The sequence below is a fragment of the Phoca vitulina genome, unplaced genomic scaffold, assembly GCF_004348235.1.
Source record: "Phoca vitulina isolate PV1807 unplaced genomic scaffold, GSC_HSeal_1.0 scaffold48, whole genome shotgun sequence".
Lineage (NCBI taxonomy): Eukaryota > Metazoa > Chordata > Mammalia > Carnivora > Phocidae > Phoca > Phoca vitulina.
The window spans coordinates 2,017,818-2,045,418 of NW_022589751.1; the positions used below are offsets into that span (position 1 = coordinate 2,017,818).

At 50.7% G+C, this 27,601-nt stretch overlaps 1 protein-coding gene across 1 annotated transcript; it reads right to left on the reverse strand.

Annotated features, from left to right (window-relative positions):
- Positions 1–3,762: 3,762 nt before the first annotated feature.
- TMEM72 (transmembrane protein 72) lies at positions 3,763–27,601 on the reverse strand. Its single transcript, XM_032432421.1, has 5 exons — positions 27,532–27,601; positions 10,930–10,996; positions 7,296–7,367; positions 5,625–5,764; positions 3,763–4,238 (listed from the first exon to the last, which is right to left on the reverse strand). The coding sequence occupies exons 1-5, from the start codon at positions 27,599–27,601 to the stop codon at positions 3,763–3,765; spliced, it is 825 nt and encodes a 274-aa protein (XP_032288312.1).

Here is a 27,601-nt window from a genome sequence, read left to right on the forward strand (position 1 = left end):
GAGAAAATACTTGTAAATCATTTATCTGATAAGGATCTAGTATCCGGAATGTATAAGAAACTCTTATAACTCAAAACTGAAAGACAACCCATTTTAAAAAAGGCAAAGCATTTGAATAGGCATGTCTCAAAGAAGATACACAAATGATCAATAATGACATGAAAAGATGCTCAACCCCATGAGTCATTAGGGAAATGCATATCAAAACCATAATGAATGGCTGACTATAATAAAAAAGACAGACAATAACAAATGTTGGTGAGGATGTGGAGAAATCAGAACCCTCACACATTGTTGGTGGCAATGTAAAATGATATAGCACCTTTGGAAAACAGTTTGGCAGTTTTGCAAGAAGTTAAACGTTGAGTTACTATTTGATCCAGCGATTCCACCCCTAGGCATATGTCTAAGAGAAATGAAAATATATATCCACCCCAAAAAATGAATGTTCATAGCAGCATTGTTCATGATAGGCACAAAGTGTAAACAACCCAAATGTCCATCAACAGATGAATAGATAAACACAATGTGACATATCCATATAATGGAATATTATTCAGCCACAAAAAGGTGTAACATAAGGATACATGTTACAACATGGATGAACCTTAAAAATATTATGTTAGCTGAACAAAGCAAGTAACAAAAGGCCACATATTATAAGATCCCATTTATAAGAAATGTTCAGAATAGGAATATCTATAAAGACAGAAAGTGGATTATTGGTTGCTTTGGGTGGGGTTGGGGTAGTGATCATTAATGGGTACCAGGTTTTTTTGGGGGGGTGATGAAAATATTGTGAACTTTAGATTGTGGTGAACTTGATTATGAATATACTAAAACCCATTTAGTTGTGCACTTTAAATTGGTGAAATTTATGGTGTGTGAATTATATCTCAATAAAAACATTTTAAAAATTAAAAAAAAGAAACCCATCCCTTAGGGCTGATGGGAGACTGAGAGGACATACTGGATGGCCCCCAGGGCCCAGCTCCTCATGATGGAGGGTCCGCTGTGGCTCTCTGTCTAAGCTGGAGGGTGGTGGCTACACTCTTCCCAGGCTCAAGCACTGGAATCTGGAGGGAAGAAAGGAACTCTTGGACCTGCACTGGCCTTGCTGCCGAGAGGTAGCTTGGTAGTGTTTTCTCAGTGCTTCCTTACTCTGGGACTTTCTTTAAGGGCACTCACACACAGAGTGAGGCCCCCACAGTGATGGGGACATGCACTCACACCGACCTGGGTGATTTGTAATCTGAACAGCACTTTCCCCATCCTTTTAGGTTGAGTCATTGCACCAATCCTGAGAGAAGTGCTGTTATTCCCACGTAATAGGGGAACCTGAGACCAGAGAGGTGAAGAAGGTTGCCCAAGGTCAATCAGCGTGTTAGGAGCAGAGCCAATGATCCTAGCCCAATGATCGCTCTGTTCCACGTCTATGCAACGTCTGGTCTACTTTCTGCTGAGAAAGGGAAAAGGACAGGACAGGGTCAGCCCTTCTGGTCTTTGTTTCTCATCAGGGATACGGGTCATCGCAACATCTTTACGGAGATAACAGTGCATAGGGATGTGGCTGTCGGGTCTACTGACAGAGGTGAGGGTGCCAGGCTGTTCAGTGATCTCACCCCAGCTTTGCTGCTGCTGTTTTTGTTGGCAGTAATACTGTGTTGGAGAGCTTTACTTTGCTAAGTTAGGGGACATCATAGTTGTTGAGCTTCTAATGCATAGTCAGCAAACTTCGTTTCACTGATGATGGATACCAGGGAGCCCAGATGTCTCAGGAGGGCAGGCACGTCATATCCCCTGGAACTCCCAACGTGCGCCTCCCCTCTAGGACCCATCCCAGACAATGCTCTACTCCTTGGGTTCACAGAAATGTTTATTAAACAGCTCTGATAATACACTTTGGCGTTTGCTTCTTGTGACCTGGTCATCCGTCCCCACTCCTCTGACTTGGGCTCTGAGAGCAGAGCAGAAGCATTAGGTTCCCCAGAAGCCTGCCATGCCTGTGCTGTGTGGGGGTCAGCATGTGACATTCCCCTTCTGCATGTGACAGGTGCAGGAGCCCTGGCTCCTCTCCACGTGGGCTCCTTCTGTGCACAGGGGCCTGCCTGGGACACCTGGCCCATTAGGAATTGGATGCCATTCCCATCTACCAATAGCCGCATTCTGTTGTTCACTCTCCCCTGACTGTGGACCCTCGGATTCAGAAGCTCTTCCTTGGCGGCAGCTCAGGAGCTCCGCTGCTTGCATCCTTGAGGACTCATGGGAACGTATTTATTTGTTTGTTCTCACTTGGTTTTACCGGAGAACTGGGTTATTGCGGGGAGAGGGCTGCTCATTTGGGACAGCTGTTGGTTTTGGGCACCAGACTGATCATGCGGCTAGCCCTTATTCCCACATTTGCGAAGTAACTCTTGGGGATGTTGAAAAGTGCACAGGAATGAACACATGTTTCTTATCTAGGCCTTAAAGCATGTGTTCTAAGGGTTGCTCTGCAGAATCCGGGTGCTTGCACACACACACACACAAACACACACACACACACACACACCCGGGGAAACAATATAACTGTTTCTTCAGATTGCTCGTTCATTGAGATTACCTATGAAGAATAATGTGTCTGCTCTTCTTGCGACAATCCCATAGACTAAAGGACACTTTTTAGAAAAAAATACCATTTTGCAGATCTTTGAAGGAATATCTGATTGAAATTTCTTTGTTCATTCTAGGTTAACTGTCACTTCCCTAGCCCAGTGGCAGAGAGCTAGCCGGCCTGCCCACTTTCCTCCTATCCCCCCTCTATCCCACCTCTTCCCTCCCTTACATTTAAAACAAATGTATATTTATCACCTATTCTGCCACCAGGCCCCTGAGCATGGCAGGGCCGCCTCTCTGTGCCATGTGTCTGGGGAGCATAGCCTCCCTGGTCCCCCACACACTGTAGGGGCTGGGTGCTGTGCTGGGGCACGCGCTGCTGAATCCTTGTCGCCGTCCAAGATCTTTTGGTTTACATCATCTGCTTGGAATCGCGGGCAAGTTCATGTGGTGGGGGTGCGGGGAGTCCTCAGCGATGCTTCTGGAATGAGCCTGGCTTTCCCTGCAGTGAGCACAGAGCGGCATTGTTTCCTGAAGGGCTCTGCACCCCCTGTTGCCCAGCCCCAGAGCATGCAGAGAATGCTGCCCACAGGTCCCGCTGCTCCCATCCTGAGGCCTGGCAGCCTTGCCTTCCCTCTACATCGGGAGCCATCTCGCCTGGGGGTTGGGATCTAGGGCTACCTTCAACACCTGCCTTGGAGCTGCTCAAGTAGCCAACACATCCTTGGGATTGTTGAGAGCCAGGTTGTTGCATCAAAGACGGGATGGCCGAGGAGTCCTTGCTGAGTGCTGGGCCCTCGTGTCAGGAACAAGAGAAGCCCGTTGGCTTCCAGGGCCGAAGCAGCCTTACGTGAAGTGGGACTGATGGTCTCTTCCGGGGAAAGCACAAGGATTTCCCCACTCCGTGTCCAGGAAGGAGGCACCTCTGTTGGCTTGAGGCAGCACGAGCTTCGTTTGTGCCTTCCTCCAGGCCTCTGCAGGATCTGCCATGCCACTCGATGGTTCCAGAAGCCTAGCTACCATGGGGATGTCTGGTCACCCCTTGAAGCCCTAACCTGTGAAGACCCCAAGCTCCCTGGGGGGCCCTCAGGTATCAGGAAACTCCAGGCAGGGCCATCAATCTCTGCAGACCCCTTGCTGAGTGTCCCCCAGGCTGGAATGAGCAACTCAGAATAGGTTGACGTCCGTGAGAGAAGACAGGAAGATAGGGGCTTGTGGGGAAGGGATGATGGGAGTGGTGTCAGACGTGGTCTCCTCTGGCTCACTGTCCCCATCATCCAGGTCTTCAGTGAGAGACGGGATGATTCTGACCATACTGTCTTCAAAGTGCACCTGCTTCTTCTTGACCAGCGAGTCGGCTGGCTCCAGAGTCAGCTCTGTCAGGGTGTCTGGGCACTGGAGGGCATTGGGCTTCTTGGTCCCCTTCAGGATGCTCTTCATGTGGATGAAGAGGGAGCCAGTGCCCTCCTTGAAGGCCCCGTGGAAGGTGTAGGTCTGCTCGGTGTCCCCAGAGCCGGTGGTGCTCACGGCGCTGCTGGAGGGCGTGTACCGCTCAGGGGGAGCCAGCACCTCCGGGTCGGCTTTGCTCTTCTTCCGTTTGCTCAGCAGGAAGTAGGCCAGGCCGGTGATGATGAGCATGGAGCCTGGAAGGGGATGCGGGAGGTCAGGATGCTGGACGTGTGCTGGGGAGGAGCCGGACAGAGCCCTGTCCAAGCTCACTGTTCCAAAGGGGCCACCGTGGCAGGCTCAGGCCCTCTGGGCTCCAGCCTGCGCATCACAGCCACTTCTGATTCAGGGGAAGGCCTGGTGTCTGGCTAAGGGATGTCAGCGGGGCCAGTGCCGTGCTGGCCCTCACCCTGATTGTTAGCCAGGGAGCCTTGTGCCTGAGGCCCCCTGCCTGTTGACAGCTGACCCTGGAGCCACCTGCCTGGCCTCTCACCGCCATGCTTGGCTTCTGTGTTAAGACCACATGTTGGGCTGGACCTGCAATGCCTGCAGTGGGGCCTGCACCCTATTTTGGATACTGGGCTCCAACTGCTGAACTGGGCTTCCTTCCATTCCCAGAAGTGGGGAGATGCTCCTTCCTCAGCCTCCCCAGGAAACATGGAGGAAAGTGTAAATCCTACTGGGTGGGGCTGGCCTAGCATGGGTCCCCCTCTTGGGTGCCCCCTCTTCCCCCAGTCTCCAGGCCAGAGGTCCCTCTGTCTCAGGCTGAGATTGCTGCTCTGGGGTCTCCTGCCAGGAGACCTGCCCTATCCAGAGGAAGCCTCTGGGCGTCTCTCGCTCTCCAAGGAGTGGGCGGTGGTGGCTTGCCCTGGCCTCGGCAATGCCGAATCCTCTGGTGTCCAACAAGGGCCGTGCAGAGTGGCCTTGAGATGCTGTGACAGGTACACTAAAAGAAACCACAGGAAGGAAGAGGAGGCTCTGCCTTTCAGTTTTGTCTCCCTGAGCAGTCAGCTTCCCGGCATTTTGGGCGGGTCACGAGGAGGGACATGGTTTTCACAGCTAGGCAGCGGGGAAGAGAAGGCTACTAGCAGAGGAGGTCGTGGACAAAACCCAGGGGTGGGAGCACTGAGTCCTGGCTTCTAGCTGACTAGCACGGTCTATGAGGTGGAGGGGAAGATGATGAGGCTTTGAGGGTCCCATCACGGCATGCCTTCCAAAACCAGGCTGAGGAGTTTGGACCTGAATGGGTAGGCACTGGGGAGACATGGAAGGGTTTGCACAGAGAAGTGACCATCTCACACCCTCTGAAGGCTCTGAACACACATAGGCATTGGAGGAAGGGTCTCCGTTTGTGGGTGCAGCCTCTGGACCTACATGAAGGGACATTCCTGCTACTTGATCAGCGTGAAGGATGCCTGCCCCTTCCTCATCCTGTGATCTAGGCCAGGGAAGTCAGTGGGGCCATGGGGGGCCCTGGAGCCCGTGTTACTGAGGCCTGTGTGGGGGGATTCAGCCCCTCCTGCTCAGAGCCCAGGAGCCTGTGGTGGGGGCTCCCTGCCTCCACTAACTCCCGGAGCTCCTACCTGGGATGGTCACGTGCCAGACCAGGACAGGGTGGAGAAAGCAGGCCACAGACAGCAGCATGTACGCCAGGAACTTCTGGAAGCAGCCCAGCCAACGGGCTTTCTCCCTTGCTCTGGAGGCCAGGGACTCTGGTCGACACCTGGCGGGAGGGAGTCCAGGATTAGCAGCCAGCGGGGAACAGCCCAGAAAGGCCCAGAAAGTGTGAGGCTGGGATGGGGTCCTGCTGTGCCCATTTCTCTTTAGTCGCCTCTGGCTGAACTCTCCCCAGGGGCTGGAGTCCTTACCATGGGTTCCACAGTCCGGGGTCTTGCCTGAGTCCTTCCACAGGGCCTATAATTTTTCTGAAAGGCTGCCTTGCCCTGTCTTTCTGTCAGGGGTGAAGGGAGCTAAATGATACCAGGATTCAGCAAAGTCAGGGGGAAGGAGAATAGGAGACTCAGGGGCCCATTGGGAGGTTCCCAGTGGAGTGGAGAAGGCATGCAGTATGGGAAACAGCTGGCTGGGACAGCTGTGTAGACTGCGCACTGCACAAGCCGCCTGGCCACCTGAGTGAACAGGCTGGAGTCCAGCTCCACCTTGCTCACAGAGCCTCACCTAGGCATAAGATGGCATCAGCCCAGAGGGGCTTCTTTTTAAACTGGCCCGCAGGGACCACACATGGGCCTGGCAGAGGCCTGATGCCCAGCAGGTTTCCTCAGCGGTGTTGCCTCCGGGTTTCAAAGGAGGAAAGGGCTTCCGTTTAGGTCCATCTCCTTCATCCTGTGAGTTGGTCTGGAGCAGGGCTCTGTCCAGGCTAGTTTGGGGGCAGTGGAGGGGGCTGGAGGATGACGCGCGCTGGTCGCAAGCACGGCCCTCCTCCCGCACATCATGGCCATGGCTCACTGGTGCCCTCTGGTGGACATTGTTTTGTGACCAGACCCTGGCTGGGAGAGGAAGGAGTCCAGAGAGGGGGGTGAAATGCCCCTTTGGATTCAGGGCTCCTCCCTCCCCGTCCCAGAGAAGTTGCAAAGATCCCTTGACAGTGCCATTCATCAGAAAGGAGGAAGCCTGTTGCCTCAGGGCTGATGGCCTTGCAAGGTACTGGGACAGCTGAATATGAGGCCTGGCTCTTTCTCTGACTACCTAGAGATGCAACTGTTGAGGTTCTGAGAGCTGTGGTCCAGGGACAGCCGTTGGCCACACTGATGACAGCTTCTATGAACTGAGCACTGCTGGACAGCAAGTATGGGCCTCCATGGCCATGTGGCTTCCCGAGATCCTTGCAGCCCCTGACTTGTGCCTGGGTCCTAGCAGGAAAAAGAACCAGTTCTCAAATCTAGCTCTGCTTACTCCGCAGGGTCCTCACCTCTCCATGGGTGCCTTGGATGGCAGGTGCAGCTACGGGCTATTCTTGGAGGTGGGGATGGACTCTGCAGGGGCTTCTGGGTGGGAACGGACCCTGCGTGAATGCTTCCCTCCACTCCCCTGGTTGGGAGCAGAGAAAGGGGACCACTGAGCCCTGGGGACCTGAGCCCATGTCCGGGCAGGGGCTGGCTGCATGGTGGGGAGGGAACCCGTCCACAGCTGCTTTGGGAGCAGGCCATCACGTGGGCTGTGGCTTCACGGGTGGAGGAATCTGGGGGTGTCTGGGGCTAGGAGGTGGTGGAAGGGCTGCTCTGGAGGCTACTTACTGGAAGCAGGCGGCCAGCAGCTGAGCCACAAAGTAGGCCCCTTCACACACGGAGATGACACTTCCTATAAACCTGTGGTGGAGACAGGGAAGGGAGGTCTGGAGACATCTGATCTGCCCTTCGCTCTCCCAGAGCCTGTTTTCCCACAGCATCCGGGGCTCCTGGCCATACAGCCAACAGACTGACCAGGAGTTCCCTGGCCTAATGCTGCCCCCCAGCCAGCATCTGCCAGGAGCTGCCTCCGTGCCAGGGCCTATGCTCGGTTGGGCCTCAGTGGAGGGGTGCGAGCCCGGGCCCAGAGATGGGTGAGAGGCTGCCTTGACCCCGGCCCCTGTGTGGCCACTGGCAGGCCCGTCATTCTTCCTACTGTCACTAGCATGACATGCGCTGCTTGGTTGTACGAACCTGAAGGCTGGATCTGTTCCAGACTCCTTTCCTTCTCCCTCTTTGCCCACTGTCCAGTCTCTGGCCTCACCTATATGACCTGAGTTTGGGCACTGTCCCCTTGACCCCTGCACTTGACTCCCCTTTTCCGCCTCCCTAACTCCCCGCCGTCCCTTCTCCCTTTCCTGTTCCTCCACTCCATCCCCACTGGCTGCCCTGAGGCTCCTTCTGACACCTGAATATGACCGTGGTCTTCCCAATCCACATTGCTTCAAAAGCTCCTCATGTTCCAAGTGTGGTCCAGGGAACTTCCAACCAGAATCTTCTGGGAAAGATGTGAAATCACAAATTCCTGGGCCAGCCTCAGACTTTATATATCAGAATCTTCAGGAATGGAACTTATATATCTTATTGGAGGGTCCTACTGGCCTATAAAATTGAAATTTCTTAGCACGCCTTTAAAGCCTTACATGAACATCCCTAGTCCTCTGTCTACACAGGAAGCTACAGGGCCTTTGCACAAGCTAGCCCCTCTTGGAAGGACTCCTCTTTCCTCCTTTTGTCTGTCTGGTGACCTCTTGCTTCTCCCCGTTTTACTGTGGTCCCTCAGCTACTAGTCTGTGAACTCCCTTCGTCAGTTCCCTCCCTAATTCTTCCCTGCAGCCCAGGCACACTCTGGGAATGGCTTATTGTTAAGTGCTCCATGGACACCACTGGAGTGAATGAACGAGTGAAAGGAGATACTACCTCACAGGAGAAGGTGGCTTGGGGCCACAGTTTCCTCAGGGACCTGGGCATTGCCCCTGCTACTGATCAGCTGTGTGCCTATAGGCAAGGGGCTTGACCTTCCTGTGCATCAGCGTCCTCATCTGTAAACTGACAGTAATTACAGGCACAAGATTTGAACCCAGCCCTTAGACTCCAGAGCCTAGGTTCCTAACAAGCACACCAGCATGTGTGCTTTGTAAAACAAGGGCCATTGCCTTTTTCTAGATCCTGGGATGGGGGACAAGGAGGAAACTGAGGCTTGGGCAGTAGAGTGACTCGCCAGGTGTCCCATCTGGTGCTGTGGAGGCTGTGCCTCTTGAGGCCAGGAAAGTCTGGTCACTCAGGTGGGGCAGCAAATCCAAGCCCAGAGCTTGGATCTGGTAGCAGGATCCCACAAACCAAGCCTCTGCCCAGGGTGCCACACCAGCCATGCAGACCCTTCAGCCAATGGTGTGGCTGCTGTCTGTGGGCGAGCGTGAGGAAGGCCGCGAGGGGCCCTGCGGGAAGGAGAAAGATGGGGAGGAAGCTGCTGCACAGAGAAGTGGAGAAGAACAAGGAGAAAGCCCACGATAGCTCAGTGCCTATGGGAGCCTGCTCTGAGCCTCGGCCCCTGCCGGGTCTCGGGGACACAGGGGAGGGAGTGACAGTGACACAGGGGTGTGCTACAATCGACCAACGTCCTGAGTGTGGGTACAAGGAGGCAGGAGTCTTTGATCTGCAGGGGAGACCACGTGTGTGTGAGGGAGGGCGGCAGACGGGGAGGAGGGAGGCGTTGCGATGGCCTTTGAGGAATGAGTGGGGATGAGTGCAGGAGGGATGGGCGGGCAATCAGGGGCTCCCATCCCAGACGGCTGTGGAGCAGTGCACAGGGAGAACATAAACCAGCTCACAGTGAGGGCTGGGGGGACGTGAGGCTGGAAATCATGTCTTCTAGACTGGACGACCAAGTGACCAGAGGGGCCTGCTTTCCCCTGGGGAGAGGGACAGAGCAGTCAGGAAGGGGCAGGGTTCTGGGCAGAACGCGGTTTGCATTAACTGGCTATGGACCTGACCTGTTACAGGAGGACAATCACACCTACCTCTTACTTGAAGTGAGGTTTGTGGGTAAGCTTGGTAGGGAGAGGAGGAGAGGAGGAAGGCCAGGCTGGCTTCTGGATTCCAGGGAGACAGGGCGCGGCGGCCGGCGCGGCGGCCGGGGACAGGCTCAGTAAGACATGGAGCAAGTTCAGAGCGAAGAGAAGTCACTTCCAGGCAGAGGGGGCCCCAGGCTCGGGGCAAGTTTCCCAGAGCAGAATGCCAGGAAGGAATATCGGGCTTTGGGAATGTCCAGGTAGATGGTAAGTCACCCTGGGTGCTCAACGGGATGAGCAAGGGCTTGGAGTTGAGGTGATGTAGGTGAGTTTGAGAAAGAGTCAGAAGCTCCTGAGGTGTAAGTTGGGTGACAAGAAATAAAATGGAGACCAGGAGATGGCAGAGGAATAGGGTCTGGAGGCTGTGGCAGTGGCTGAAGGTTCCGGAACAGCCCTGTGTTTCTAGGTGGCTAATTTCGTGGCAGAGTGGCAATGGGCTGGACGGGTGGAGGATGGTTGGGAGACGGTGGGTGTGGTCCACCTAGCAAATCCTCGATGCTGCCCTGGGCATCGAGGCAGGGATGAGGGTGGATGTGGACGGGGAGGAGGCGGCTTGGTGACCCCACGGGACAAAGCACAGGTGCCCTATGTCCCTCAGGATGGGGCTGCTGAGAAGCCTGTTGTCAGAGCCAACTGGGACCCCAGGCTGTCCTCCTTCATCAGGCCACCACTGCACAGCAGTGTCCTTCCCGTCGGCAGGCATTTGTGAGGCAGTTGGCAGGGAAGAGAGGACAGAGGCTAGGGAACTAGACGGACCCAGGCCTGAGTCTGGGCCCTGCTGCTTGTGAGTTTGTTGGGCTAAGCTGCTCACTCCCTCTGAATCTTCTAATCTGAAAAACTAGGACAGTATGCCCTTCTCCGGTGCTGTCAGAGTTAAAGGACACAATGTAAATAAATCGTTTTTCTGTGCTTGGCATGTAGAAGGGCTCAAATACATAGTGTTTGGAGCTGATTCCTCTCTCTCTAAAACAAGAGCTCAGTTCATGTTTGCTGAACAAAGAGATGATTGAAAAGATAGATGGGTGGATAGATGGCTGGCTGGCTGGATGGTAGCTGGCTGGCTGGCGGGCTGGATGGGTGGACAGACAGACAGACGGATGAATGGATGGATGGATGGGAGGATGGGTGTGTAGGTGGATGGATGGAAGGATAATTGATTTATGGGGTGATCTGACCAAAGCCCTACCCAAACCAGAGAATATCCTAGAAGCCCCCTCTACTTCTTCCACCTGAGGGATGTGATGGAGTTAGCATGGGAAAGGGGTGGGGGCTGCTCTGTGTTAGTCTGACAGACTCGGGGTGAGCCAAAGCAGAACATGTAGGCAGGGAAGGGTACATGCGCACATACTCACAGCAGATAGAAAGCCAGGCTTTTGAACTGCCCCTGGAGGAAGGTCTCAGTGCCCACGCCGATCAACACTAAGAGGGGAAGAGGAGAGGGGAGAGTGGGCCCAGGTGCTCCAGCCACATGGCGGCCCTGTGGAAGGTTCTCTGGCTTCGGAGTGAGCCTTCTCCCTGGGGACTGAGAGCTAGGATAGGCTCTTCTCCAAGTGGCACAGGGATTGGTGGCTGGGAAAATGCAAGAGAGCAGGGAGCCTTCTGGATTGGTCTCTGGAAACCAGAGAGGTTTCAGGCAGAACCCCAGAGGTCTTTTACTCCAGTCCCCAGAGCACAGATGCCTTTCCTTCTCTGCCCACATTGGTCGTGCCGCCACGCCTCATGCCCCCACAGAGAGCTCATGCTCACAGGTCACCAGCCCCTCTGCTCCACAGCTGTCCTCCACATGTCATGGCTTCAAGGGCCCTCACTGTCCTGCAGGCCATACCCGTATGTGCCGTGTGTCTGGGTTCAGTGCTTGGCCGTGGGTGGGACCTCCCCAACCCCTGTTCCCTTGCCCAGATCACTGTTCTAGCTGTTTCTGTGACCCCGTTTTCACTTGCTTGTTTGGTGGCTGTATCACACAATCCTGGCTCCTTGCTTTGGACCCAGTGCTGGTTAAGCCCCTGAGGGTTTGCTCTGACACAAGAAGCTGATCGGCTTCATCCTCCTTCTTACCCGTTCTTCACAGTTGGTATTTGTGCTCAAGCACCTGACCTTCCGTTTGTCCAGGGTGAATATTGTCTTGGACCCAGCTTTCCAGACTTACTGGCTCCTGGCTATCTCCACTCTGGTGGGAATGGTGCTGGTGGGGAGGACATTTCCTGGGGGGTTCATGCATATGGGGGGTGTCACATGGATGAGACCCTCATTGCCATGGCTGTCTCCACCCTGTTTAATACAAGGGTGCTAGTATTATTTAGGCAAATGCTCACCTATTTAGTTTTCACTCTGTATCCTGTCCTGTTCTCAGCACTTAGCATCTATTAACTTTTTAAATCATCACAACAGTCCTAGGTGAAAGTATTATGTTATCCTCATTTTACAGAGGGCAAACTGAGGCACAGAGAACATAGGCAAAACCAACCTGCCAACCTAGGTCATTCCAGCATTTCAGTCTCACACCTGCCAGTTAATAGCTGAGTCACTCAGTCTCTCTGAGCCTCAGATTCCTCCTTATCCCTCTTGCACATAATGGTTATAGGGATTCAATCAGCTGACTGATGCCGAGCACCTCAGAGGTGCTCAGTCCCTTGCTCACGTTCCCGTGGGCAGTCTTTGGAGATTTGCATGGCCTTGCGGTGAGTGACCAGCAGGTGGCAGGAAAGGGTCTCGGGAACCCAGACCTTTTCCCTGATTTGTTTGGCATGTGGAGAGTTATTCTGATGCTTTTTGATGGAAACAAAAGGTCTATAGTCAAAGGGGCATTCTCGGAATGCTGTAGTGGCAGCCCTGGTTTGCAGTTAAAAAAACAAATCGATGAAACAGCAGAGAAGAGAGAGAGCTGGGTTGGAATCCCCATTTTGTGTGTTCTTCCCTTGGTAACCATGGGTAAGCACTTAGCACAGAAGGGGGTGCTGGGCCATCCTTGTGGGCAGAGGCCTGAGAGTGGGTCTTGAAATATCAGCCTCCACAGGATGGGCAGGAAGGGCCTTGAGTGTTTTGGGGAGGCTGAGTGACAAGTTCAGACTGGCATGTAGAGAGCGACCTGACCTCGGGCTACAGGGTAAGAGGCTTTGGTGATATTTGGCTGAGTTAAAGCGGCAGATAGGAGGTGGCGACCATGCTCCGGGTGCTCCAGGCCTCCCCATCTCCCAGCACACTGGTAGCCACTGGTTCCTTCGTTGGCCTGGCCTGAAGCAGAGTTCTGGTCGTGGCTCCTGAAGGTGTGCCCAGGTGACCTTGCTCACCTGCTTAATACGAGGGTGCTAGTAGGCACAGGAGCTCAGGAGGGGAGGGTTGGTTCTGCCTGAGGGCTCCGACGAGGAGGCTCCCCAGGCACAGAGAAGGGCCTGCCTTGCCATTGCAGACTGTTTTTTTTTTTTTTTTTTCAGGGTAGTGGAAGGCGGAAGCGTGGGACCAGAAGGCGTCTGGGTTTGGAAGCCCCCTGGGTGTGCCAGCCCAGCTGCCTCTCAAGGAAGTCCCGGCACGTGCCGCACGCTGCACTAGCCCCCTGCCCCGTCCCCCCACCCCCCGCATCTTGTGTAGTCTGCACCGCATCCCTAAAGGTGGGAATCATCCACCGCATGTTATTTATGGAAACATCCCAGCCAGGCCCCTGGTGGTGCAGCACCTTGCCCACAGCATTCTGGTGGGAAAGGGCAGAGGGAAGCCAGAAGCAGGACTGACTTCCGGGAGCCCCAGGAAACAGAGGAAGGACTCTGGTGGGAATGGTGCTGGTGGGGAGGACATTTCCTGGGGGTTTATGTGTATGGAGGGGTGTCACATGGATGAGACCCTTGTTGCAATGGGCAGTGGACCAGCTGAGAATGGATTTTTGTAATGTCTGCCACAGGAAGAATCAGGAAACGACCATCTCACTCGCTCAGGGACCTGCCTGGTGCCTAAGCTGCGGGTGAGTGTGGTGACTGTCCATCCGCCCCTCACCCGAGGCCTCTGGCGAGGGGCCCTCAGGCTGAGCAGAGTTCTCTTCTGAATGTCAGAAGTCATCACAGCCCAATCTCCTTGCCCAGGGCAGTTCCGCCCAGCAACCCCAGAGTTCTGGTAGGCCAGGGCCAAAGTCCCCAGCGATGAGCCTGCACCCTCGTTTATGGCACATCCCGTGTGCCGGGCCTGGGCAAAGCAAGGCTCTGCGAAGGAACTATGCGCTGGAGCTTGGGCCGACGGTCGTGCACCCCGGAAGTGAAGAGCTGTGGAGGGTGGGAAGAGGTCCCAGCACCCTGCCTGCAGGCTGAGTGCAGCTCCATTCTGTCCAGGAACCGAGGACAGCTCCACAGACAAGGAAGGCAAGGGGAGGCTGGGAGCATGGAGCAGCACGAATGAGAGTCTGGGGCTGCTGCGGCCGTGGTTCTGTGGGCTTCTCTGTGCAGTTCCTGAACCCGGGTAAGGTCACAGGTTCTGCCCTGGGGCAGTGACAAGTGTGGCTTCCTGGGCCCGCACCCTCCAGTCTTTTTGCACCTTGCAACTTCCCCCTACCCCTCCGAGGGAGCCAAGTCCACTGAGAAAGCTGTGCCCTGTGGTGCTGGGGGAAAATCCCATCCCCACAGTCTGGGTGCAGACAAGTACCTGGGCATTAGACCTGCTTCTTCGAGAACTTACTCTCCTCCCTAGCACTTATCTCCCCAGAGGTCTCCTGGGCTTCTGAACATCACACCAGTTGCATGACTAAGGTAAGTGAGCCAGGAATGGTCTCCTTGTGAAGATATTCCTGCTGATCCCTGGGGCAGCAACACTCCCAGAGACCAGACCTGGTAAGCTAATTGCTGGGCTCTCTGGCAGAAAATGGGAATTGACTCCCATGTACTTAACACTGTTAGGTGAGAGAGATGGCCCTAATTATAGCAATGCAATTTGGGGTTTCTTTGTTACAGTAGGCTGCACTTGATGGAAGCTGCCCACCAACTCTTTGCAACTCCTTTCATCAAGAGGTGGAGTCTAATTCCCCTCCCCTTGAATGTGGGCTAGCCTTAGTGACCTGCTTGCCCAGTAGAAAGATACAGACTTACACTGCTGATTCACAAAAACCTTCCACCCAGCCCTCTTCAAATGCTTGTTCTGGGGGTAGCCACCCCCCTTGTAAGAAGTCTGATGCTCCTGAGACCACCATGTGTGAGGAAAGCCCAAGTGAGCCATGTAGAGAGAATGCTAGAGAAAGAGAAAGACAAAGAGAGAGAAAGAGAGATTCATGGTCAGCGCCCCGCTGGCTCAGCCCTCTCCATCAGGCATAGACGTGTCAGTGAGGAAGCTTCTAGATGACATCCCAGCCCCAGCAGGTACGAAGCGGAGAAGAACGGATGAGCTAAACCAACAGTCAGAAGCAAAGAGCCATGGCAGCCACCCCACCTGAGATTTCAGCCCTCATGCAGCTGAGATGAGCCGTCTCTACTGTTCTCTGCCTGAATTCCTGAGCCACAACATTTCAAGCATAATAAAATTGATGTAGCCTTAGGTCACTAAAGTTTGGAGTGGTTTTATTATGAGGCCACAGATAATTGGAAAAGCAGCTTATCCTATCCTCTTAACTACCTGAGACTTTTGGCCCAGAAGTTCCTGTGTCTGGTCTGGTCTATATTCTGACTCTCAGCAGGGAGCGTGCCCCCAAAGCCCCTTGGGCCTCTGGCCCTTCTCACTGGTCGCCAGCTTGGTTGTCAGAAAGCCAACTAGGGGGCTCCTAGGTCCTGCAGCACCTCCCCCCCTGCTTAAATTCAGGCACAGTCTGGGAGATGCAGTCTCCTAGGACTGGGGTGGTGTCTGGGGACTTCTTTTGGGCTGTAGAATCCTATTGGCAGTATCCTATCTTAGGATTTCATGCAGGATCGGTGAGGCTCTGCCTCATCTAAAGCAGCTCCCTCTACAGATTCATTTCACAAAGATTCCCAGTGGAAAAAGTGAGGAAAGCAAAAATTGAGACCCTCTAATGCAGGAGAATTTTGTGAACTGCATCCAGTACTCACCCCAGACAACCGCAGAGTCATGGCAACTGGTGTGATGTTCAGAAGCTCAGGAGACCTCTGGGGAGATAAGTGCTAGGGAGGAGAGTAAGTTCCATGGCCACTGCCATGGAAGCTCCTAGCCTGCTGTTCTCACTGAACTGTGGGGGGAACAAGCTGACTTTGGAAGGCACCAGAGTTCCACATGACAGAGATACAGGACTCCAAGATGGTTTGACTGACGGTCTGGAGTTTCCTAAATGTTTTTCCAGGGGACTAGTTTCCAGAACTGGGGTATTTCAGAAGCCAGGAAATGAGCATAATGTGTGGCCTTAAATTGGAAGGAGGAGTGTTAGGTGAAAAATGGGACTGGTATGTGAGAAGAGGTTTGGTCATCTTGTCTCCTGCATGTCTGCCTCCCCAGGACTACACAGATAGACCACCTGCTCTCTCAGAGGCCTCCTGTCGACCCCATGGATGAGAATAGGCTTTGTGGAATTGGCCCTAGGAACTCTGCCAGGTTTCCAGAGTTAGGCAGGGCTGTCTATAAGACACAGAGAAGTTATGGCATCTGGCAGAGACTGGACGAGGGAGAGGTGAGCAGGGCACCTGGGCACAAAATTTAAGAGGTGCTCACTCTAAGCTCAAGAAGGTGCTCACCCTAAATTTAGAGAGGGACACCCCAAATTTAAAGAGGCGCTGAACCTCCATGTAAGGAGGCGTTCACTCCCAGGGCCATGCAGTGGGTAGCATTGGCCCCTTTGTGATCACGAGAATGAGTGCCTCCCGCCCTGGCATCTGGAGATGTTCTTGGCCCAGTGTTTGGGAGCCTCTAAACTACTCGTGGAATCTGGTCTGTCCTTCTGGTCCTCCTTCCTCCGTACCAGCTAGCCTGGCTGGTAGCTCTGATACTCCGCCCTCGCAGGGCCATGGGCAACCGGTATCAACAATTCACTCGCACAAATGACCCTGAGGCCTTTTCCCAGAGCTGGGCATGGAGACAGAGGAGCTCACAGTTTGACGGTGGAAATGAATGTCAGACATGTCCCCAGAATCAGGGCTTCATTATAATCAATTCTCCGTAAGAAGAAAATTGTCCCCAAGGACAGCCTTGATTCCCAGCTGTGTTGGTTTTTGTGCTGCAGGGGGGAGGGGTGCCGGGCAGAGCTGCAATGTAAGTACTTTTATACCACCATGAAGCGGCCCGTCGACTCCTTCCGTCCCTCCCTGTTATCTGTCCCTCAGGGTCCTGTTACTCCTCGACCCAGGCCCACAGAACCACGTTAGGAGCCCACCCCGGTGCAGTCCGCCCACCCTTCTGTCTCACCGCTCCTGCACAGCGCCCCGGGGGGCTGCTTACTTGGTGCCGGTTAGAGTCAGCCCTTCCTCCACAAGCATTTGTGGACAAGCCTGGACTCCTCACCTTGTCCCCTTCCCTCTAGTCTCTGTCCCCCTGTCTGGGCTGAAGCACAGCATTTTCTTCTCCCAGGGGCCAGGGCTTTCTTCTGAGTAGCCTTCCTGAGTGGCTTGTTCTAGTTCAGGTTAGCAGGGCCAGAGGTGCTGGACTGAGACCCCGTGGCGCACCACCTTCTCTGCATCCTCCTGGGCGTCCTGAAGCTTTGGTCTCAGAGTGTGGGTGGAAACTGCGAGAGTGCTGTGCTGTAGCAGAGAGAACGTGAGGCTCGATCAGGAAAGCCGAGTGCTGGTTCCTCAAGCAAATCATCACTCTCTCGTCTGCTTCCTCTTCCGGAAAATGGGGATAATAAAAGCATGCATAAATGGCTGTGAACATTCAGTCTTAGTAAATTATCGAGGGTTGTGCAAATGTAGATGATGGCTAATAGAATTATCAGGAGAGGAAGGTTGTTCCTGCCTGAGAGAGGCAAACACTCTCAAGGGGGAAGAGAGGGTTTATTCTCATCCTTTCCTTCCATTAATACACATTTTTATGGTGGCTAAAGAGCTCTTCTCTACACACCGATGGTTGTTCATTGATTTTCCTGTCTTAGGTCCCTTCTGCAGGCCTGACTGGGATATCAATAGTCCCAAACCCCATCCACTTCAACATCTCTTGTGTCCTGTCCTCTGTGCAACCTGCTAGGGATGCCAAGGGCTTGGGGCCCATGTGCTCCAGGGGATGTGGCCTGTCCGTGGTGCTGACTGCTGAGGGGCTATCCTGGCGGCCACATCCCAGCCTCATAACTCACCCTGTTACAATTATTGGTCCTCTTCAGCCTCAAGTATGGTGTGTCTCCTACTGGTCTTAGGGTCTGTAAAGATGTCTCAGGTAAGGAAGTACCAGCTGATGACAATGGCTGGGGATGGTTTAGGTTCTAAAAGGGTCATGGCTAGTTATAGAGGTAAAAGCTAGATTTGTACCATTTCTAAGAGTCTAAGCATGGCAGGAAGTTTTACCTATATGTTGAGAGGTGTTCAGCTGATACATATGAGCCAGGGTTCAGAGACAGTGTGAGAAAAGGCTAAGATTTTATAGTAGAAAATTCTAGATATTCAAGTAGAAGAGATTTTAGAGTATAGCATGGCCCTCAGTACCCCTCACACCTCCCACAAGCCTGTGTGGGGAGAATTTCCTGAAGGCAAGAGAGTGCACCAATTTGGATTCTCTAAACTTGATTCTCTAAACATGAGTTATAGACCAAAGTTGACCAGCAAGGAGGTCTATTTTAATTGGCCTTGTAGAAGGCTTTGTGGGAGATTGCAATAATGCCCCTGTCTGTGTCTACACTTTTTGTTATGTGACTTTGCAGTCCCCCACACTAAAGTGAAGTCTGTTTCCCCACCCCTTGAATCTGAGCTCAGCAATGTGACTTGCTTTGGGCAAGAGGATGTTATCAGGTGTCATGCAAGCAAAGATATGAAATGGGTTCCTGAATAGGGCCTCCTCTCTCCTGCCTCTGCCATTATCATTCACATCTGCCTGAGCCAACCTGCCAGAACATGAGGGACACAGAAAGCAGAATGGTCCTTGTTTCCTTGTAATACTACCTTCCCACACTTCCGTCCACCCCCAGACAACCATTGATCCGCTTTCTGTCACTAGAGATTAGTTTAAATCTTCTAGAAGTTTATAAAAATGGAATCATACAGTAGGTGCTCTTTTTTGGCTGTCTACTTTCATTCAGTATAATTATTTTGAGGTTTATCCACGTGGTAGCACGTATCAGTAGTTACGCCTTTCTATTGCTAAGTAGTATGGATATGCCTTCAGTAGTTTATAACTCATCTGTTGATGGGCATTCGGGTTTTCCCTAGCTTCTGGCTATTACAAATAAAGATGCTATGAACATTCATGAACAATTTTTGTATGGATGTTTGCTTTCTTTTCTCTTGGGTATAAATAGCTAGGTGTGGAATGGTTGGATCATGTGGTAGGTATATGTTTAATTTTTTAAGAAACTGCCAAATCGTTCCCAAAGTGAGTGCACCATTTTACATCAACATCAGTTGTGTATGAGAGTTCCCCATCCTTGCCAACATTCAGCACTCAGTATGGTGAGTCTCTTTATTTTAAGCCATTCTAATTTTATGTAGTAGTATCTCATTTTACTTTTGATTTGCATTTCCTTCATGACTGATGATGTGGAACATCTTTTCATGGGCTTATCTGCCATCATATGTCTTTGTTAACTTGTTTTTTCATTCTCTTAACATTATATTTCAAAAGGTGAAGTTTTTAATTTTGATGGCATGCAATTTATCATTTTGTTCTTTTATTGGATTGAACTTTTGATATTGTAAATAAGAAATATCTGCCTAACTCATTACAAAAGTTATCATTACTTTTAGGTAACAGGATAAACCTGTTTGTAGTTTTAGGATCGTGCCTGGGTGGCTCAGTTGGTTAAGTGTCCGACTCTTGATTTAGGCTCAGGTCATGATCTCAGGATCTTGGGATTGAGCCCCATGTTGGGCTCCAGGTTCTGCACAGAATCTGCTCGTCCCTCTCCCTCTGCTCTTTCCCCCAACTCTGTGTCTCTCTCTTTCTCTCTCTCTCTTTCTCTCAAATAGATAAATAAAATCTTTAGAAAAAAAATAAAAGTTTTATCATTTAGGTTTCACATTTAGGTCTATAATCCATTTTAGTCTTTTTTGTGTATGGTACAAGGTATAGATAGACATTCATCTTTTGGTAAATGGATATTGTTCAGTACCATTTGTTGAAAGTTATTCTTTCTACACTAAATTGTCTCTGTACTTTTGTTAAAAGTCTGTTGTTTATATATGTATAGGTCTATTTCTGGACTCTATTCTGTTCCATTAATCTACTTGTCTTTCTTTGTGTCAATACTGTATCGTCTTGGTTTCTGTAGGCTTACAATAAGTGTTAAAATCAGGTAGTGTTAATGTCCTTTGCTCTTTGATTACAAAATTGTTTTGGTTATATTAGGACCTTTGCATTTCCATGTGAATTTTAATTTCACATGGAAATTAAATTTCAAGTTTTAGAAAAAACTCTGTTGGGATTTTGACTGGGATTGCATTTAAACTGTACAGCAGTTTTGGGAAGAATTGACATCTAAATATTGTTGAGTCTTTTGACCATGAGCAGGATATATTTCTCCATTTATTTAGGCCTTTTTACTACCTCTCAGCATTTTTTTTTTTTTTTTTTAGTTTCCAGTGTACAGGTTTTTATTTACAGTTTTGGGGTCAGATTTATCCCCAAGTATTTCATATTTTTGATGCTATTATAAATTATATTTAAATTTTTTCATTTTCTAATTTTTTGTTGCTAGAATATAGAAATATGATTGTTTGTTGTATATTGATTTTGTCTTCTGCAACTTACTAAACCCTTTATTAGTTCTAGTAGCTTTTCTGGTAGATTCCATCAGATTTTCCATAGATGACCATGTCATCTGTGAATAACAAGTTTTTCTTCTTCCTTGCTGATCTGTATACATTTTATTTCTTTCTCTTGTCTTGTTATACTGGTTAGAATCTTTAATACAATGCTGGCTAGAAATGGTGATAGTGGACATCCTTGTCTTGTTACTAATTTAGGAGAACATTTGATCTTTTACTTGTAAGTAGCTGTAGGGTTTTTTAGCAGATGCTCTTTATAGGCTGAGAAAGTTTTCTTCTCTTTCCAGTTTGATGATAGTTTTTGTCATGAAATAATGTTGAATTTTGTCAAATGCCTTCTCTGTACCTATTTTTATAATAATATAAGTTTTTTTTTTAGTTCATTAACAAGGTCAGTTATATTAATTGATTTTCAAATATTAAAGCAACCTTAATGTTTCACTTGTTTATGATATACTATCCCCTTGACATTTATTTTTTTGATTTGCTAAAACATTCTTTGGACTTTTACATCTGTGTTTTGAGGGATATATGTCTGTAATTTCCTTATTGCTTTCGTCTGGTCTTGGTATTAGAGCAATGCTAGTTCTAGAGAATGAGTTGAAAAGTATCCCTTCCTTTTCAGACTTCAGGAAAGTTTCTGTAGCAGAGATGGTATGCCGATATGCTACTTTTTGGTGATGATATCATTTATAGCCCTGCAGGGTTCACTGATACTGTTGAGGATATTGCCTCTAACACAGAATAGCATCTTTCTTGTAAGGACTTACAGGGGAGATTTCTTCTAGGTCTTAATTTTAGTCAAAGTATTTGCCCAAGGTATTTGCTTCTTTTTTTTTTAAAGATATTTTTTATTTATTTATTTGACAGAGAGATAGAGAGCACAAGTAGGTCGAGCGGCAGGCAGAGGGAAAGGGAGAAGCAGGCTCTCTGCTGAGCTGGGAGCCCGATGTGGGGCTCGATCCCAGGACCCTGGGATCATGACCTGAGCCGAAGGCAGCCGCTTAACTGACTGAGCCACCCAGGTGCCCCGGTATTTGCTTCTTATTCTTTCTCACATTCAAAAAGAATGCATCTGCTCACCCTTCCGCATGACAGCTTTCCTGGTACCAGAAAAAATGACCACATCTCTGGGTACTCTCCATCCATGCCACATAACCCATGTTTCTTCATCAGACCTTCTCCTGGCCTCTGTAATCTAGGAAGGTTCAGGGGGAGCCTACGGAAGGCTCTCTCTCCTCAGCATCTGCCACTTGTATATAAGAACAATCCTTTTTGGATAATAGCCCTCTTCAGATGGTTGTTCAGAACTAAGAACAATTTTAAGAGAATTGTCAGCCCATAAAAAAACTGAGGCTACCATCTTCCTTCTGATTTGGTCACTACATGTAGTATAGAAATAACCAGTTTCCTGTGGGCTGATCCTAATGACCCAACCTCAAATTGTGAAGGCAAAGGTTACTCAGTAGAAGACTTCACATTCTAACTCCTTCCTCACTTTGCAGTTTCAAGGGTCATAGATTGCCATGTTCCTTTCCTCTGGTCTTCCTTCTTTTTCCATCTCATAGGAAGAGCCCATCACTCATGCTATACAGTCCCTGGGTTCTACACATTCCTCTAAAAATTAACCAGCACTGACTGAGAATCTATGTGCCAGGCAGCTTTCTGCTTTAGTCATTGTTTTGTTGAATGCTCACAACCCCAGAAGGTAGATACACTCATTATCCCCATTTCACAGGTAAAAAAACTGAGGTTTAAAGTGGTTAGGTAACATGCCTAAGGTCACACACCTAGTAATTAGTAGAGGAGGACACAAACTCACCCCTCCAAACTCTACACTGCAGAGCGTCGTGCTAGAATGTGTAATTTTTGGCTTGTTTCCTTGGTCAGACCATGTGCTTCTCTCAGGGAGGGGTCACACTATCCTAATCTATGTGTCTACATTGCACAAAGTGGGAACTCAGCAAATATTTGCTGAATAAATGAGTCCTAAATGGAGTTACAGATTCCTTGCTCTAAATCTAAGGAAGATACAAGCATAAGGAAGTAAAGAAAAAGTGTTTGAACCAAATCCTATGATCTTTCAGTGGTAAAAGTGTGGAACAGAGGTAGGGATATTTCATCTACTCATTAGGACAATCAGATCAGAAAAGAAAAACAGTCAACATCCATTTGGAGGATCTGAAAACAATGTGGTCTTGCTTGGGTAGTAAATCCACTTGTGGACATGTTTAAGTGCATGAAGCTTCCTTAGATGGTAGGAGATGGTCACGGGGATCCACATTTAAGAAGGATGGAAATTAGCATGGAGGGCCCAAGATGGTTGTCTCAGAAGCATTAGTTTAGTCTTTTTTTTTTTTTTTTTTGAAGGCTTTGATAGGGCTAAGGTCAAACTATGCATTTGCTGTACTCTTTAGCACTCTTTAAAAAGTAATGAGAACATCTGGGTTTAAATGCTTCTTTTGTCTTAAGGCTATATTTATAAGCCAAATCTCCATTTTGAACTGAGTATTGGCAAGCAGTGGAGCTGTTGGGAAAGTGGCTCTGTCCTTTATGTAGAGAAGAGGTTAATGGGTCAAAAACCTGGAACAAAACAAAACCCCTAAGTGATTCCAGGTTGATCTAAAATCATTGATTTGTGAGAAAGAGCACATTAGCCTGACACACGGGGCTCATTCAAAATGGCCTTGTCTCAATGCCAGCCCATTTCCTTGTGGGCTGTGTGGTGCCCTTCTCTTTGGAGCAGTATGCTGCCAGCCCCTGGATGCGCCACTGCATCACTGCCCTGTGAGTGGGCAGACTGGACCTCCGATACCAGACCAGCTGTCTAGTGGCTGTGCGACCCGTGCCAAGCTACCTGGACATTCTGAGCTTCAGTTTCCTCGTTGGTAAAATAGGTCTAAGATCAGCATTTGGCCCTCATAGACACTGATGGGGCTTTAGCAAGATTAGGACTTTCTCTTACTGTTGTCAGTTACGCATCTCCGGACCCATAAATGGAGGGTCCTGCTGTGATAGCTCCCTCTGGAAATGGGAGCAGATTTGTCTGTCCTCTGATGAGGTCCAGGAGTGGATTTGGCTGGATGGTTATGGTAGTGCCAGTCAAAGTCTACACGGCAATTATTCAGAGAGAGAAAATGAGCATCTGGATCAAATATCAGAGTCTTTAGATTTAGGAAGCGTTTGGTCATGCTTACTATACTTTGGTGTCACTGTGCCCAACCTCACCATGACCCCAACTGCCTGAGCCTGTGTATGGTATGGCCTCAGACAAACCTCTTTGGTACCCTCTCTGTGTTTTGTATCCTCCATCTTGGGGTTGCCAAGCCATAGAAAGACATGTCCTTTAGCCTGATTTAGGTGGAGGACACACTGATTAAGAGAAAGGTCTCAGTTAGAATCTTGCCTCTTTGCTTCCTGGTTGTGGAACCCTGAGCAAGTTGTTTCACCAAGCCTCAGTTTCCCCCCACATACAGTGGCGGTGACGATGAGCATGATGATGCTTCACCGGGTAGTTATGAGGGTGAAAGGAAATACTACATTTAAATCATGTAGCACAGAGCTTGGCTCACAGTAAATACTCAAATAATGTTCCTTATCAGCTGTTACCCCAGGGTAGAACTGGAAGAGTGAAGAAAGCCCTCAAGCGTTGGCAGTGAGAAGCCTCAATCTTGAGCCTCCTTGCTCTGAGGAAAGTTGCGGGGGTCTCAACAAAGGGCCGAACCAGTGGGCTCTTTCCATTCTCTTCCCCACAGACTTGGGGCTGGGGCTGAGGAGTGGTGAGGAAGCGCATGGAGATTCTCCCTCAGCGATTAAGAGAATTGTGGAAGGTCAAAGGGAAGCCAATCCTGCTCTCCAAGAACAAGGATGGGGACCAGTCCTGTGAGACAGATGCCTGTCTGTGCTCTCATGTCAGTAAAACCCACTTCCCAGCTTCCCTTTTCCGATGGTTGGTTTGTAGTGACAATAAATCACAGGGCCGAGCATCCTCTGGGGCCTGAGTCTCTAACTCAGGATGTCATGGCCCTGCCTTTATGTGGACACAGTGAGAACCTGCTTTGAGGTTTAGACCAGTAGGTGTCTGGCATCTGTACGGGAAGGTGTGGAGTGCTCACAATCTGTGTGCAGTTCCCCAGTTGTGTTTGCTTCTTCGGGTGACTCCTGGAGCCACATCTCAGCAGGAGGGACACCAGTGCATGCACACACACACACACACACACACACACACACACACACACAGAGCCTTCCATGCCAGGGAGGTGATGCAAATGAGTGAAGCTAACCAAGTGTAAGACAAATGTTGGGGAGAAGCTCTGTGATGATCTGGAAAACTTATGACTGGCTCAAAGTCATAAAAAAAATGTCTCATGGGAGAGAATTTTCTAATTTTAGAAACACTTCAGCTGGGTGCTGTCTGCTTGTGGCCTGTCTACCCCTATTTAGCAGTGGCAATGGTGGTCAGTGCCCATTGGTGGTGTGCCCACTGGTGGTGTGGGGCTGGGCATGGGAGTGGGGCAGCACTGGCCTGTGGGACCACTGGACATCCTGATGAAGCTTCATCCAGAGTGGCTGGGAGGTGAAGAAGAGATGAACTCAGCCAGCCAGGCCATCGCCACTGGGCCTTGCCATTCTGGTGGAGTCTCCTGGGGTCTGGTACCCTTAGAACCTCTAGTAGTCCCAGATCCCATCTACAGAGGAGAAGGGGATCCAGGGAAGAGGTTGCTGGATTGGCAGCTGCCTGGTCTCTGAAGGTGACGCTCTGAGCAACCTTGGGCCACATGCTTTTCCTAGCTTCTGGAGAACCTACACTTCTCATAGAAGGACCAGGGGCTACCTTAGGTCTCTTGGGGTTTCTGTGAAATAACAGCCTCTGTATCAAGTCTTACTTCCCTTCTAGTAGCAATGCTACTCTAAATGAGGCCCGGACTTCTCAACAGATATTTCAACAACAAGAGGCTTAAGGGAATAAGGAATTTGCAAATCTTAAACACTGGAAACAGGCCAGGAGTTTAGTGATGCTGGAAGAAACTTGAGATTTGCCCAAGAGCACCGAAGCCCCTCTCTCTAGCTTCCCACTTGCTCCCAGCACTCTAGAAAGCTCCAACAAGATTACTGGAAAGCCTGGCCATTAAAAGGCAACTCATAGCCTATTTTTAGCCTGGATCCTATATCAAAACCAGGCGGAAGGCCCATCTTCAGCATTAACAGCGGCCCTCCACACAGAGATAAGAGTTGTGGTTAAGAGGAACAGTGTGCGTGTGTGTGTGTGTGTGTGTTTGCACGCGTGTGCATGCGCTTGTATGGCTGCAGACCCTTCCACTGGCTGAGATAAATCAGACTTTTAAACTGCCTTTTGCTAAGCTATTAGAAAAATAGATATCTCTTCAAACAGCTCCCTGACAGGAGGCAGACCTCAGCTCTGGGCAGAATGTAGCGGCAGGAACTATCACCAAGTTATCTGATAGCTGAGAAGGGTACCTTTTGCCTATCTGGAAACTGAGGGCCAGAGGAAAGCAGGGTGGGCTCAAGATCAACAGGGGTAGACCAGGACTTGGACCCCAGACACAGAAACCCTATTCAGGTTTACCTTCCTCTCCCCAGGATGGGAAGTTGTGGGCCTTGGCAGTCATTGCCTTACATGTAGGTGACAAGGTGCTTCTGGTGGAAGCTGGAACAGGCTCCCCCATCAGCCCCTTTACTCAGGGCCCTCAGCAGAGCAATTCCAGGCCCTTCCTGGTGTCCACTGGGTGGGGTTTCCTACTCTGGGAAGCAGGGAGTTCCTTGGCCAGAGTCCTGGCCTTTTCAAAAGTTGAGGCACCTGGGCTCCAGACTGGCTGTTCCTCTGATCTGCAGTGTGACCTTGGGCAAGGTCGCTGCCCCTATTTGGGCTCAGGTGCTCCATCTTGCACAGGAGGAGTGTCATTAGACCTTCCCCCACAGCTGACTTCTTGTGCTGAGGACCTAAAACTAGAAGACTCCGCCGGCCAGCCTCCCTACCGAGCTCTGAACAGGTCATGCGGGCTTCTCCCAAGAGGTTTATGCCTTCAGTTCCACTGAGCTTTGCTCAGTTTGTGCATCTTCGATCCTCCAAAACATCTGGCCAGCAGGTCCCGATCAGAAAGTGCCATCCTAGAGGGGCTGGGTGGCTCTCCCAAGGTCACACATCAGCAAATGACAGGGAGGGGGCTGGAACCAGCATGGCTGGAGTCCAAGCTGGGGGACATTTCCTAGTTGCCAAGACTCATACTGGATGTTGTCCAGTGGCAAGGAAGGACTCGGCGAGCAATGTATGTCTCTTCCTTGTTCCCAAGGGACAGTGGAGCCTAGAGCTGAGAGCTGTGATCTCTCACACAGGCTCAACAACCCTGACCATGTGGAGAGCGTGGAGGGCTAAAGGTTGGAGTCTGCACTGGGGAAGGGAGCAGGCAGAACTCAGGATCGTGGCTGCTTTGCTTCTCTCTGTCTGAGGGTCGAGCAGCCCTGTGATCAGGCGGGTGAGGGAGAGGAGCCCAGCACAGGGAACCACCTCTACGCCAGACCCACGGTGTGTTCTTGCGGTCAGATCACAGGGAGGGGGCCTGGTTTTCTACAGGACTTTCTGTTCATGGGGTGGGAGTGAGCCAAGGGAAGCCCGGGACCTCCCCGTCCAGTGCTAGAGCTCGGCCTGTCCCAAGTGCTGGGAATTCTCGTCCCTTGAAATGGAGCTGTGGTTTGGGTAAAACATGATGAGCTCTGTTGGCCATCTTCGTAGCTAAACAGCGAGGCATCCAATTCTCACATTTGCCTGGTCTTTCATACCTTCAGCTTCGGCTCTCACTTCCACGTCATGACAGCCCTCAAGGAGGTAAGGCAGACCCTCTCTACTCATTTTCCAGATGAGGACACTGAGGGCTCCCAAGGTCACATGGGTGGTGGCTTGCCAAGGGGAGATTCAGCACCAGGTGCCCTCACCCAGGCTCATCCCACTGCACCTGCCGCTGCCCTGCAGAGCAGTGTTTCTGGAAGCATCGGGAAGAAAAGTGAGGGCAGATGTGGCCAGATGTGTCCATCTGTCCCCAGCCGGCTGGCCCCCACCCCTTGAACAGCCTTGTCTGCTGTGCCCAGTGCATCGGGGACTGCAGCTGGGAGGCGGGGTCTTACCTGCAGCCGTGGTGATGCCCAGGAGCCGGCAGGTGTATTCCAGACCAGTCCAGAACATTTGCAGCTTCAT

Bases quoted from the DNA above. Each gene is read 5' to 3' on its own strand.
- TMEM72 (XM_032432421.1), bottom strand. From the start codon at position 27,601: ATGAAGCTGCAAATGTTCTGGACTGGTCTGGAATACACCTGCCGGCTC. The intron at 7,368-10,929 runs GTGAGTATGTGC...TCTCCACCACAG, and splicing joins AGCCTGGCTTTCTATCTGCT to GTTTATAGGAAGTGTCATCT. The intron at 4,239-5,624 runs GTAGGAGCTCCG...ATCCCCTTCCAG, and splicing joins CTGGCACGTGACCATCCCAG to GCTCCATGCTCATCATCACC.